This window comes from Ochotona curzoniae, unplaced genomic scaffold, assembly GCF_017591425.1.
Source record: "Ochotona curzoniae isolate NIBS_2020 unplaced genomic scaffold, NIBS_Ocur_1.0 contig_4792, whole genome shotgun sequence".
NCBI classification, from domain to species: domain Eukaryota; kingdom Metazoa; phylum Chordata; class Mammalia; order Lagomorpha; family Ochotonidae; genus Ochotona; species Ochotona curzoniae.
Genome location: NW_024466389.1, coordinates 1,150,800 through 1,163,279, shown reverse-complemented (window position 1 = coordinate 1,163,279; position 12,480 = coordinate 1,150,800). Strand labels below are relative to the sequence as shown.

The 12,480-nt window shown below is 67.2% G+C and overlaps 1 protein-coding gene across 1 annotated transcript in view; it reads left to right on the top strand.

Annotated features, from left to right (window-relative positions):
- MEGF6 (multiple EGF like domains 6) overlaps window positions 1–12,480 on the top strand; it is a 65,526-nt gene that overhangs the window by 30,427 nt on the left and 22,619 nt on the right. The window contains exons 6-7 of the mRNA XM_040987589.1: window positions 3,960–3,981; window positions 8,739–8,755. Coding sequence (XP_040843523.1) covers window positions 3,960–3,981; window positions 8,739–8,755 — 39 coding nt within the window. The remainder of the gene's footprint in view (window positions 1–3,959; window positions 3,982–8,738; window positions 8,756–12,480) is intronic.

The following is a 12,480-nucleotide window of genomic DNA, read 5'->3' as shown; positions in this document are numbered from 1 at the left end:
CGCCTTCGTGTCTGCTGCACGGGGCCCGCCTGGATCTGCCTGGCGTCTCCACACCACGTGTTTCTGTCCCCTTGGAGCCCAGGGGATTTGGGGATGGGGCCCTGTGTCCCCAGAGGCCAAGCCAGCCTGGAGTCCACATCCCAGGGACCCTGGCTTCTGGCTGAGCCCAAACACACGCAAGGAGGGAGGCTCCTCAGACCCCGTGGGCATCGCCTGCCCTCTCCCTGAAGGTCCAGAGCGCTTGTGCTGGAGCCTGGGCTGATGGGGACAGCTACAGCCAGAACCCTGGGTGCAGCTTGGGGACTTCTGGGAGCCAGCTTTGCCACAGAGAAGGCCAGGGAGGGACAGAGTAGGGTGGCGCTAGCAGCTCTCCCCAGGGACTCCCCATTTCCCACCCACAGGGCCCTGTGACCCCCAGCAACCTGCAGCCTGCGCTCCACACCCATGCATCCCTGCTGTGGGGGCCTCGCGTCCCGGGCTCACGCTCCTGGGCAACGCGTTTTGTTGCCCGCACGGGGAGCAGGGGCCGTGGGAGAGACGCTGAGGGGATCTGCAGCTTCCAGTTGGTGGGCAGCTCCAGCAGCTGCTCCGAGCAGATGGACTGGGCCCCGCCCACACGGGGTGCCCGTCCATCACTGTGCCAGGCGACAGATGGACACCTGGGGGAGGGTCTGCCATGTGTCCCCGCCACCATCGGGGAGGCTGGGCCAGCGTGGGGAGGCTGGGCCAGCGTGGGGAGGCTGAGGCTCGGCCCCCAAAGTCCAGGTGGGGGGCAGGTGGGGCGAGGTGGGGCCCCTGAAGACAGCTCCGGGCCTGGGTGCCCTCCCCCCTCTGCTCCATTCCCTTGAAGATCTCAGTCTGGTTTCTGATCCAGGTGAAATTCACGTTACATGAATTTCAGTGGCATCCAGCAGGTGCACACAGCCCACACTCCCTCACAGGACCAGCACCTCCCTGCCCACTCTCCGTCCCCCCCGGGATGGCCGGCGTCCTGCCCGCTCCCTGTCCCCCCAAGGATGGCCAGCGTGCCCGGGATTGCCGGCGTCCTGCCCGCTCCTCGTCCCCCCCCGGGATGACCGGCGTCCTGCCCACTCCCCGTACCCCCCCGGATGGCCAGCATGCCCGGGATGACCGGCGTCCTGCCCACTCCCCGTCCCCCCAGGGATGACCAGCATGCCCGGGATTGCCGGCGTCCTGCCCGCTCCCCGTCCCCCCAAGGATGGCCAGCGTGCCCGGGATTGCCGGCGTCCTGCCCGCTCCTCGTCCCCCGCCGGGATGACCGGCGTCTTGCCCACCCCTGTGGATTTCTCTCTTCCATCTTTAGCTTCAAGTTCTCCAGACCCCATGCAATGTCTGTCACGCCTGCTAGTGACTGAGCCTTGGTTCATCACGGTACCTGTGGGTGGACACCCCTCTGCTACCCACTGCCCGTGGGTGAATGTGTGGGTCAGTGGGCTACGAGTGCAAGCGTCTATGTGTTCTGGGTGGAACCTGCTAGCGGGGTGGGAGCAGGGCCGCCGGCCTTCCCCGCGATGCCCTGCCCTCTGTCTGGTGGCTTCAGCCTCCTCCTGCAGCTGCGGAGAGAGCAGGGGTCCCTGGCGTGGGTGTTGGTAAGATGTGGCAGGGCAACCTTTGGGGGCTGGCACCTGCATGCCAGGCTCCTGAAGGCCTGACAGATGTGTGCCATGCACCACTGGGGATGTGGCTGCCCCGTCCTGTCCCCCACTGTGGCCCTGGATCCCTCTGATGGCTGCTCCCCACGGGCTGGCCCAGCTGCCTGGCTCTAGCTCCCTCCTGGAGGCCCTTACAGGTGCCTGACATTCACTTAACATTCCATCAGGATGGCCTGGGACCCCCTGGGGTGCTGGCTGGGTGGGGGACCTGAGGTGAGAGGGGCCAGTCCTGAGGCACTTATGGTCCACCATGGACGGGTCACCTGGTGCCGCCACGTGGGCTGTGGGCACCCAGAGAGGCCCAGCCGAGCAGTGGAGGGGCACACAGCATGGGCAGTTGGAGGCCAAGGGGGCTGCCATGCCTGGCTCAGACCTGCGGCTTTCTCTGTGGTTGTGGGGAGCCCTGGGGGCCCGGGCCGCGGTGGGCACCATCACCCACCTGCCCAGGAAGGTCTGGGGTGGACATTGTGGAGCTGCCCTGTCCTGAGGCCCAGCACTGCTAGATACGGGTGGCCTCGTTAACCTCCCTGGGCCCACGGGGAAGCTCGGGCACCCCAGCTCTGACACAGCCCTCAAGGGGGACCAGGCTGGCAGCTGCGTCCCAGCCGTCCAGGCCAGCCGCTCTGCTGTTCTTGCACAGCCTTTCTCATAGGGCTTGGCTCCCCCCACCGGGGAGGGCCTCCAGGCACAGCCCCCCAAGAGGTGCAGTGAGAGACACCACAACTGGGAGAGCTGCGGGCTGGCCAGGCCCGGCGGGGTTGGTGCTGGGCTCTGCGGCCCCTGGGCAGGTGGGGCTTGTGTCCGAGGCGGGTTGGGGTCCCACTGGCTGTGAGCCTGCTCCAGGCTCTGTCCACTGACAGCTCGGCCTTGAGCAGTTTGCGTGACCTGGGCCTCAGCCGGGGCAGCTCTGCAGAGGCGGGCAGAGGCCCCAGGCCAGGCCCAGCGTGGCCTCATCCTCCGTGGGCAGCCTCCGTTTCTTGGTCTTCAGCCAATGGGAGTGTGAGCAGGAAGGCCAGGGGGCTGTGCCTGCCCAGGCAGGAGCCAGGTTGAGGGTCCTGCCAGCCCTGCCAGCCACCTGGACCACTCCCAGGATTCCCTGGGGCTCCTGACCCAGAGGCTGGTGTGGGACTGGGCAGCTGTGAGGGTGACCGCTTGGGAAGCTGGGCAGTCCTGGTGTTCCTGGGGGCACTGAGGGCTCTAGCGGTCAGTTAGCCCAGAGCACAGCAGGGCCAAAGAAAGGCACCCTCTGGGGGTGGCGGGGAGGTCCTGTCCGGCCGGCGGCTCACCCGCTAGATGTGGACAATGCTCTCATCTGGTGCCCACCGCTGACATTGGCTGGAAGGAGCAGGGGTTGGAGGGAGGTGCCCGGGGTGCCTGGGGCTGTGGTCACACCTGGCTGCAGGGAGCCGAGGCTTGTGGGAGCCCATGTGTGGGACTTGGTGGTCTGAGGCTGGAAGCAAAGTCAAGGACAGACACAGGGAGTCCCCAGAGAGGAGCTGGAGCCAGGAGGCACGGGGGTGGGGGGGTGAGGCATGCCCTGCTATGCCCCTGTCAGGGTCGCCTGGGCAGCTGAGGCCCTGGGAGAACCCTCAGGCCAGCAGGAGCAGCCACCTGTGGCCTGCGCTCACAAGTTCAGACGGTCTCCTGGAGCGGCCTGAGCTGAGCCAGCCGCCAGCAGCCGCCCGCTGTCCAGCTGCGAGCTGTCTGTCAGGCCAGGGTCGGGGAAGACGGGGAGGCCGCCCCGCCCGGATGGCCTGGGAACACAGCGCTCTCGCTTCTTGCCAGCATGTTCCCATGACCCGCAGGAGGCCTGGGGGTTCCCCAGACGGCTTGGGAGCCTGGGGGACAGCTGCTCACCCACCCGCCCCCCGCGCTGCCCCTGCTCCTCCGGCTCCAGGGCAGGTCACCCGGGGTGGGGGAGGGATGCCCAGCCTAGGGACTGGAGGGGCTGCCAGCTGCCAGTGCCTGCCCTCCCGCCATACCCGCTGCCCTCCGTGGCTCCAGGCATGGCCACAGAGGGGGTGTCATACGGCCCACGGGGTCTGCTCCTGTGACAGCAGCCCTGCTGTCTGGGCTGGGCAGCTGGGGGCTCTGCATCGGGGGGCTCTCGAGGGAGGAGCTGCAGGGCCCCAGCAGGCTGCCCTGCTGGTCTCTGTCCTAAGCCACACGGCGCACCTGTGCGTGCCTTCAGGGGGCAGAGATGCTTGGCCACACAGCAGTCCCTGGCCAGGGCTGCCTTCGGCCATGATGGGGTTAGAGTTAAACCCATGACCAGCCTGGCCAGAGAGGGCAGGGTCCCTGTGGGGATGTCTGGGGCCCCAGAGGACAGGGCCACCACTGCCACCCTCCACTGGCTCTCACAGTTCCTGCTTCCGGGAAGGCTGTGGCTCCGAGCTGCTCGGGTGGGCGGTGGCTGCCCTGGGCCCAGGGCTGGCATGGGAAGTCGGCCCTGCAGAGGGGCACCGCCAAGCCCAGCACAGCGCCAGCCAGCAGGTTGGGGCCGGCTTCCTTGTGCATTCCTCTGAGCTCCCCTAAGGAGACAGGCTGCAGGTAGGGGCATGGAGGCCGCCCTGGCTGGGTGTGCCCCCGGTCCTGCGGCCTGGCCCAGCTCTTGCCTGTCCCTTCCCTGGCCTCGCCGCCCCCCCCGCCCCCCCACCCAGGGAGTCTGCCGCCCCCAGCGCTGCGTGTTTGGGATGGCTGGGGCTGTGAGTCACGCGTGGCTGAGGGGGGCTGTGCTGACAGCCAGGAGCCTGCTGTGTCTCTGTCCTCAGCCAGAGAGCATGGGCTAGGGCTGCGGGGCTCAGAGGGGCCCAGGCGCCAAGGGCAAGAGCTGGAGACACTCCCCAGGGAAGGGGCAGGGTGGCGGGTGCCCCCCCAGTGGAGAGGCTCTGGGCGATGGGGTGGTGTGCACAGCTCTGTGTGGGCGCCAGGGCTTGGTCTCCAGGTGGACGTGTCTTGTGCCGTGGAAGACCTTCCAGCGCCCAGCGGAGTTTGCGTGACCAGGCTGGCCGATGGAGCAGCTGCTCTCCCGGGGGACCTGGTGCTTGCCGCTGCCAGCTGTGCCCCACGGCCACTGCAGGTGGGGAGCCTGTGAGCTGTCCCTGCAATGACCCTCCAGGGCCAGACCTGATTCAGCCGGGATGGACTTGGTGTCCCTGCTGAGCTGAGCTCTGTGAGCACCTCACTGCCCGGTCTATAAACGGGACCTCAGTTTCCTGGTCTGTGAATGGGATGCGTTATGCTGTCTGCCTCCAGGGACGTGGCCCAGCTTCTGCCAGCAGCAGCGTCCCCCATGATGGGCCAGCTGCCAGCAGGGCCGGTCAGTGCTGTCTGCTGCCTTGGCCCGCTGCACCCCGCCACTTGTCTCCTGTGTCTGCTCGCTGCGAGGGTCTCAGGCCTCGTCAGCCTGGGGGACCACGGCAGGTGTCTGTAGCAGCCCCAGAAGCTCCCCATTCCCAAAGGCACCCCGGGCTGTGCCAGGGCTCCCGCCCCATGTGGCCAGCAGACCCCCATGATGTCATCATGGGGGGACCTGTCCTCTCCCCTTTGGAGGGATGTGAGGCTGGGAGCTGGTGGCCTCCCACCCCAGAGGCGCAAACCCACCCAGCTGCCCCTGCTACTTCTCGGAGACAAGGGGGGACCTGGGAAAGGGCCAGATGGTGGGCGGGGTGCAGAGGGCTTGGTCCCTGGGCTGCCAGGGTGGGACAGGGGCCTTCACTGGGGGCACTGGGAGAAGCCTGGGCAGATGCTGTGGGGCTGGTCTTTCTCAGGGGCAGGGGGACCGTGTGAGGTGGGTCAGCCACAGCCCACGGCCCTGCTGTCCCCAGGGAGCCTGGATGCCTGCGACTGTGGCGGCCCTGGCTCCGTCACTCACCCATGCTCGGCCTCACTATCTAGGGCGCTGGCAGGCCTTGCGATCCCCAGGGAGAGGCAGGAATGTGGAAGTGACGTAGCCGCTGACAGGTGCCTGATCCAGGCCAGCTGTGCTGGCCCTGTGGGGGGAGGGCAGGGCAGCTGCTGCAGATCCTGTGCCAGGGCAGGTACCCCAAGGCCCCGGGCCATGCCTGCTCCCAGGAGCCATGCTGTAGGTCTCTCCCTATGCATCCTGGGACCCTGGCTCTGTCTGCAGGGCCTGGCACTGCCACCTCTACCTACCCCTAACCCAGCCCCCCATTTCCACTGCTTGGGGCCCAGTGTGCCTGGTGAAGTCCCAGTGACCATGCGGTCCACATCCAGCCGTCTGGCCCCGTGTGAGAGCGTCTCCCTAAGTGCCTCTGAGAGGAGGGGACTGAGGCAGGGGGAGGCGAGGCCTGCCCAGCCCCAGGGCTGCAGAGCCACGCGGAGCCAGCATCCTGCCCCCACAGCCAGCCTCCCTGGCTCCTTGTCCCTGGGCTGCCGGTCACACACCTGCGTGCCTCTGGCAGGCTGATGGGGCTCCACGCAGGCGTCCGAGCTGCTGGAGCTGTCACCTCCTTGCTTCGGCTCAGGGTCACTCCTGGCAGGTTTTTTCTTGGTCACAGCCAAGCCATGGCCGTCAGTGTTGGCCCAAGACCTGCAGGGGGACTGCCGCTGGCTGCCATGGATGTGCAAGTCAGTAGGAAGTTGCACAGTGGACAGCCTGCAGCTTCCGTGTGGCTGCGTTCTGGGCATCTGTGCAGGTGGGGGCTGAGCTGGCCACTGGAGCCTGAGGGGAGGGCTATGGACAGGCGTAGCCCTAGGGGCTCAGGCCGAGAACGTGGATACTCCTGGGCAGTGAACCCCAATTCTCTAGCGGGGCGGGGCTACCCTGGACTGGGAGGAGGGTCGGCTGGTGGCAGAGCTCTCACTGCAGAGCCAGGGTGTGCGAGGCAGGGAGGGCGGCCAGGGAGCCTCAGTCAGCTTTCTCCCCTGTTGCTCCTGGGGTCTCGGCTGGCCTGAGTGTCCAGGAAGATGTTTTCTCCCCCGTGCCTGCCCTGCCTGGTGCCGGCCTGGGGCCCCAGGACTGCAGTGTCTGCTCGGCCTGCTGGGGGCTGGCAGAGCTCATGTCCCTGAGGGGCGGGTTTCTGCCGGCCACTCCAGCCTCCCCACCTTCTCCCACCGCCTATCAAGCCCTGTCCACCACCCTGTTCTCCCTGCTCTCAACTCGCTCCCCCACACCCCTGCTCGACACCCTGCCTGGCCTCTCCTGTACGAGTTCCCACCCCCACCTGGTGCCCCTGCACCCACAGCTTCTCTCTAGCTCATTCAGCTCCTATGGTTTGCAACAGGGAGTGCACCTTGCCCCCAGGGGCCACCTTCCCTGCCACGCCCTGGCCTCCTTTGGGGCATCCCCCAGGAGGAGTCCCGCTGACACTGTCCCTGGCCCTCTCTCACCCTCCTGTCTGGCCCTGCTGGGTCCTCAGCCACACACCCACAAAATCCTACCTTCGTTTCTCGCTTCGGGGGTTGAGAGGTGGGGGCTCCGTTTCCTGAAGGTGAAGTCGCCTTGAGGACCCTGCCGGAGGGTGGGCTGGGCGTGGAGGTGGGCGTGGAGGTGGAGCCCAGAGGCCTCCCCGTTGCTTCTCTGCACTTCCCAGGGACGTACCTGCCCCACGCAGCTTCTGCTTTGGGGCCTGCTGGTGGCTAGGTAGGAGCTGGGGGGCCAAGGCAGTGTCAAGAGCCTTGGAAGCAACAGAAACCAAAGCTGTGCCTTGGCAGCTGCCGCTCAGGTGCTGCTGGAGGCCCTGGGGTGCCCACCAGGCCGGGGCAGTGAGCAGGAGCTGGCCACCACCCCTCTGGACTTGGTGTCCCGCAGACAGGTTCAGCCTGGCCTCGGAAACCCATAGGAGGCGGTCCTAGAGGACAGGTGGGCCACTGGGCATGGGCTGCTTCAGCCAGCCCTCCCACCCCGCTGCTCACTGGGCTGTCCCGGCTCCCTCCACTGCCATTCCTGGTTTCTGGCTCCGTAGACCCTGTGATAGCCAGTGGCTGCGCCCCTGGCAGCTCCAGTGAGAATCAGCTCTTGGTGTGGTCAGCCTCACCTCGTGGTGATCAGAGTGGAGGAGACTCCCTGGTTCCAGGACAGAGTCAGGAAGCCCTGGTGAGGCTGGGATGCAGGTGCCCCGGACAGTCAGTCCATCGAGCAGCCCCCTGTGACCGGAGCTGTGCCGAGGGTCCCTCAGGCCACCTGCTGCCCGGCGCGCTGTGAGCTGGGGCTGTGCCATGCTGGGTCCCCAGGGTCTGCGGCTGTGTGTGTGTGCGGGCACGTGCCCTGGCTTGTGCAGCCCCTGCCGGCACAGCTGCGGAAGGGGGAGCAACTGGGGAGGTTTGGATTTCCCTTTCTGGCTTGGGGCACGGGCGGGACTGGTAATGGATTTACCATGAGACGGATCCGGAAGGGCTGGGGGTGCTCCCGGCCTAGGGGGCCCTGCATGTTTGGCCTCTGAAGTACGCCCTGGGAGAAGGTTTGGGTGGGCTTTGGAGAGGTCCAAGCTGGGCACCTCTGGGCAGGTGTGTGTCCCCTGACCCCCCGTGGGAAGGGGTGTGAGAGACCACGAGCTCCTGCTCGGCTAGATGGAAGCCTAGGCCCGTGCAGCCGCCTCCCTGGCCCCCACGCTCCCCTCCCCACCTCCACCTGTGCCCTCCTCATGGCAGCACCCCCACCTTCTCTGCCCCCCAGCAGGTGGAGCCCTTAGGATCCAGAGCTGGCCAGCGGCGGGGTCTCCCGACTGCTCCTTCCCACTTCACCCGGGTGCCCCCTGTCCCTGCCCTACCTGCCAACACGCCTGGGGGTGTGGCCTGGTCCTGTGACCCTCGCTGTCTTGGGATGGGAACAGTGGTCTGCGGTGGCTTCTCTCCCACCCCCCACCCCCACAGGACTTTGCCAACCGCACCGCCTGTTGGGGGCCAGAATTGCTCCTTCAGGGGCATGTACTGAGTACATGGGCGGTGTGCACAGGGGTCACTCTGGCAGGTCCCCAGCCCAGCCTTGACCCCTGGGGCACTGAGGCAGCCCTCTCGGCCTCCCCTACTTCCACTTGGGACACTGCTGCTTGCATCAGAGGATGTGTCCTAGCCAGGGGCTCAGCCAGGGAGGGGGTTGTTCAGACTCTTGGCCCCTTCTAGTCTGCCCGCAGAGCCTGGCTCCAAAGCTCACACTGACAAGATGGGCCCCCGCCGTGGGGGCAGGAGTGGCAACTGGGGGTGGCACTGTCTCTTGCCCAGCCTGGGTCATGGCCAGGGAGCCTGTGGCTGGCAGCCTGGGGCAGAGTTGGAGCCGGCGGGCGGGGGCGAGTCCTTCCTGCTGACAGGCAGACATTCCGTGGCAGGGACGCCCAGTGCGGTTCTGCATCGGGAAGGCATTTCCCAAACCGCTTCCAGACCACACGGCCGCCGTCTGTGTGTGCTCGGCGGCAGCCCTGGCCTCGGTCGCTGGTCGCTGTGGGTGCTGTCCGGGCTGCCCGAGTCCCAGTGAGGCTGGGCCTCCAGAGGAGCCTGGAACCAGATGTGTGTCCTGGTCGGATGTGGTCGCTGCAGCGTGCCAAGGCTGGGTACCAGCACAGCGGGTACACGTGTGTGTCTCACGTGAGCTAATGAATGGATGAGCAGTGAGCAAAGAGTGGGCTGAGTACAGGGGCAGCCCCAGGGGACACGGTGGCCTGGGGCTCTGCCATGGTGACCCAGACTGGCTCCTTGAGGACACGGAGTCGGGGGAGATGGGGCAGCCCTGCCGGGATCTGCTGAGTGGTGGGAAGTGTGCGGCTGTGCAAGCCCCCTGCACCTGCTTGGGCTGTGGGAGCGCCCCCCGCCTTGGTGTCCAGAGCTCAGTGGCCATGACCCCGGCCCTGCTGTCCCATAGCTCAGGCCCCTCCCACCCTTAGATAAGCATTCTGAGGCCAGTGGGGTCCCGGGACTCGTCTGCTGCCCTGCAGCGTCCCAGTGTCTGCTGACAGACTCCATCCAGCCCTTGCCTGGCTGGCCACACCCAAGATGACTCTGGGAGCAGGGCCACGGGCAGTGCGGCCAGGAGGCAGGCAGGCCCGGGACACGGCCTCCCCGGGGAGTGTGCTGTGGGTGCCGTCAGGGTCTCGGAGGTTGGCCTTGGGTGTCCACCGTGGTGTGGACAGTGGCCAGCCATCCATGGCTGCTGGTGCACGGCCAGCCATCCACCCAGCCTCTGCCTGTCAACTCTTGGTCCCACACTTGCCCCGGCGGGGGGGTGCTGTGATGGTCAGTGGAGGGTCTGGGTGCTGTCCAGGGGAACTGCCCTTAGCACTCCAAGAAAGAAGACAGGTGTGCCTGCCTCAGATGACTGCAGTCCCCCGAGGGCCCCCTGCCCCCATAGGCTGCCTCTTGGCCCTTGCACCTGTGCAAGCTGGAGGTTACCTCCATGGAGGCTGCTGGGCACAGGCCTTGCCACCTGTCACGATGGTAAGTGGGCAGGGAAGGTGTCGTTGGGGCAGCAGCTGACAGCTAACGTGTCAGGGAGATTTACGGAGTTGAAGTCCATTGGTGTGGTGGGCTGTGGGCAGCTCCCACAGGGCTGGGATGGCACAGGGGCTCACCCGGGGGGCTTCAGTGACAGACAGGTCCCTGGGTGCCCTGCTGGCAGCAGTGGGATGGGATGGGCTCTACATGACAGACAGCCCTGCGCCAGAGGAGACAGTGCAGGGCTGAAAGAGGCTGCCTGCCTCTGGAAGGCTCCAGGTTGCCCAGCAGGGCGGGTGGCGAGCAGAGCCTGGCTGGGTCCGTGGTCCAGCTGCCTCTGGCTCACTGTAACCTGCTCACCCAGCTTCTCTGTTGCCCATGGCCCTTCCTGTGTGGTGGTGGCCCCTGCTTGAGTGGCCTTGTGAGTGGCCACACCTTGCAGGGTGCAGCTCTGGGGCGGAGAGGGAGGGAGGAATGTGATTACCATGGACAGGCTGGGATGACTGGAGGATGTGCTGGGCAAGGCTGCAGCCGGGGAGGGTCCTGTGCTGCTGGCTGCGCCTGCTAGCAACGACCCTGCTCGCCAGCCCAGGCCTGCCTGCCTGCTATGGGGAAACGGGGGCTCTGCTGACCCCAGTGCACTGGGGGTGGGGCCTGGACACAGCCTGCGGTTGGGGCTTCTTCCCGCCCAGCGCACCCACTTGACTGCTGTGGCAACAGTCGTCCTCGAGCTCGTTCTGGAGGCTTCCATCCGCGGTGGCTCTCTTCCCTGCCTTACTGCGCCGGGAGCCTGAGCTTGCGCCTGCCTCCGCGGGTGTCCCTGTGCGTGGGGCTGTCTGGGTCCTGTCTGTGTGCAGCGCGCAGGAATGCACCGGGCGGGCGCGGGGCCCTGGGGGCTCCGGCACGGGCTGGGGTGGAGGCAGCGCCCTTGGGGGCGACGGGGCGGAGTCGGGGCGGCCCCGGATTTGGCTGTTACCTGCGGGGGGCGGAGGGAAAGCTGAGAACATAAAGCCGAGGGGCGGGGCGCGCCAGGCCGGAGCTGCTCGGGGCGGCGGATCGGATCGGAGCGGCTGCGAGCGGGGCGCCCCGAGTGACCGGAGCAGAGCGCCCGGCCAGCGGCCATGGAGGCGTCCTGGGGTCGCTGCAGGCTGGCCGCGCTCTGGTGTCTCGGACTCCTGGGGGGCCTGGCGCGGGTCGGGGGCACGCACTACCGCTATCTCTGGAGGGGTTGCTACCCGTGCCAGCTGGGCCAGGCCGGCTACCCCGTGAGCGCCGGTGACCAGAGGCCAGGTGGGCACCAGGCACGCGGCGGAATTGGGGGTGGGCTGACCCAGGGGGCCTGCTTTGTGCGTACCCCTTTGTTTCCACTGCTGAAAGTTGGCGCGGGCATGCTGGGCCCAGGTGCCCAGGGGGCGGGCGGGCCCTCAGCCCCTGTGAGGCCACACGGGTGCCCCTTCGCACTCACAGCCCTGGGGATTTGCACCTAGAGTGCCTCTGTCTTCAGGACTCCTGGGGGGGAGGTGAGATGTGACAGGTGTCCGCTGGCTACCTGCTCCTTCCTCAGCTTTAGTGGACTGCAGGTCACCCGAGAGGCCCTAGCGGCACCCTGACCTGGCCCTGCCTTGTCTTGGGAGTAGGGGGGAGCGATGTGGTGAGCGGCTCTCTGGGAACCGGCCCCCATCTCTCCTGCAGTTGTCCCATCTCTGGTTCTGTCCCTGGACTGGCCCTGCTGGAGGCCCCTGTGCCACTGAGTGCGGGTGACCTCTCCAGCCGGGGCCAGGAGGCTACGGAGCACCAAAGGTGTTGGGCTGGGGTGTGTGGACGGGGCCTGGGGTGCTGCGTCCAGGCTGGCTCCTGCTGTCTGGGGAGTGGGACAAGTAGTACGGGAGTCTGAACTTGACCGCCCCTGAGCAGGGCAGGCTGGCTGGCTGGCTGGGTCCCACGGGGCTCCGCATTTCCTGGAAGTTTGGGCAGCGTTTCAGATGCACCCGGTCCTCTCTGCCGAGGCTGAGTGGCTGCAGACCAGCCCTGGCGTCTGCCCCATGGTGGGGGAGCTCTCCCTGGGGATGTCGCTATCAGGGTGGGATATCCCACGGGTAGCTCACGGCCCTGTCAGCCCAGCCCCGTGATGCCCAGCACCGTGGGCAGCTGCAGGACGAGGGGCCTGGAAGCCCCTCTCCCAGTCTTCCTGGTGGGCTTGGATGGAGCCAGACCAGGCTGTGGTGCGTGGAGCGAGCAGGTGTTGTGCCCAGTGGCTGGCCCTGGTGCCCAGGCCTGTGGGAGGAGGGAGCAGCTTGTGGAAGTGTCAGTGGCCATCTAGCCGTGCAGTCCCCTGCGGTGGGGGCACTGTGACCTGACCCTCACCCGCTGGCCCCAAGGACTCCTCCCTGGGAGGGTGGGTGCCTCCTTGTCCCTGTCTGGC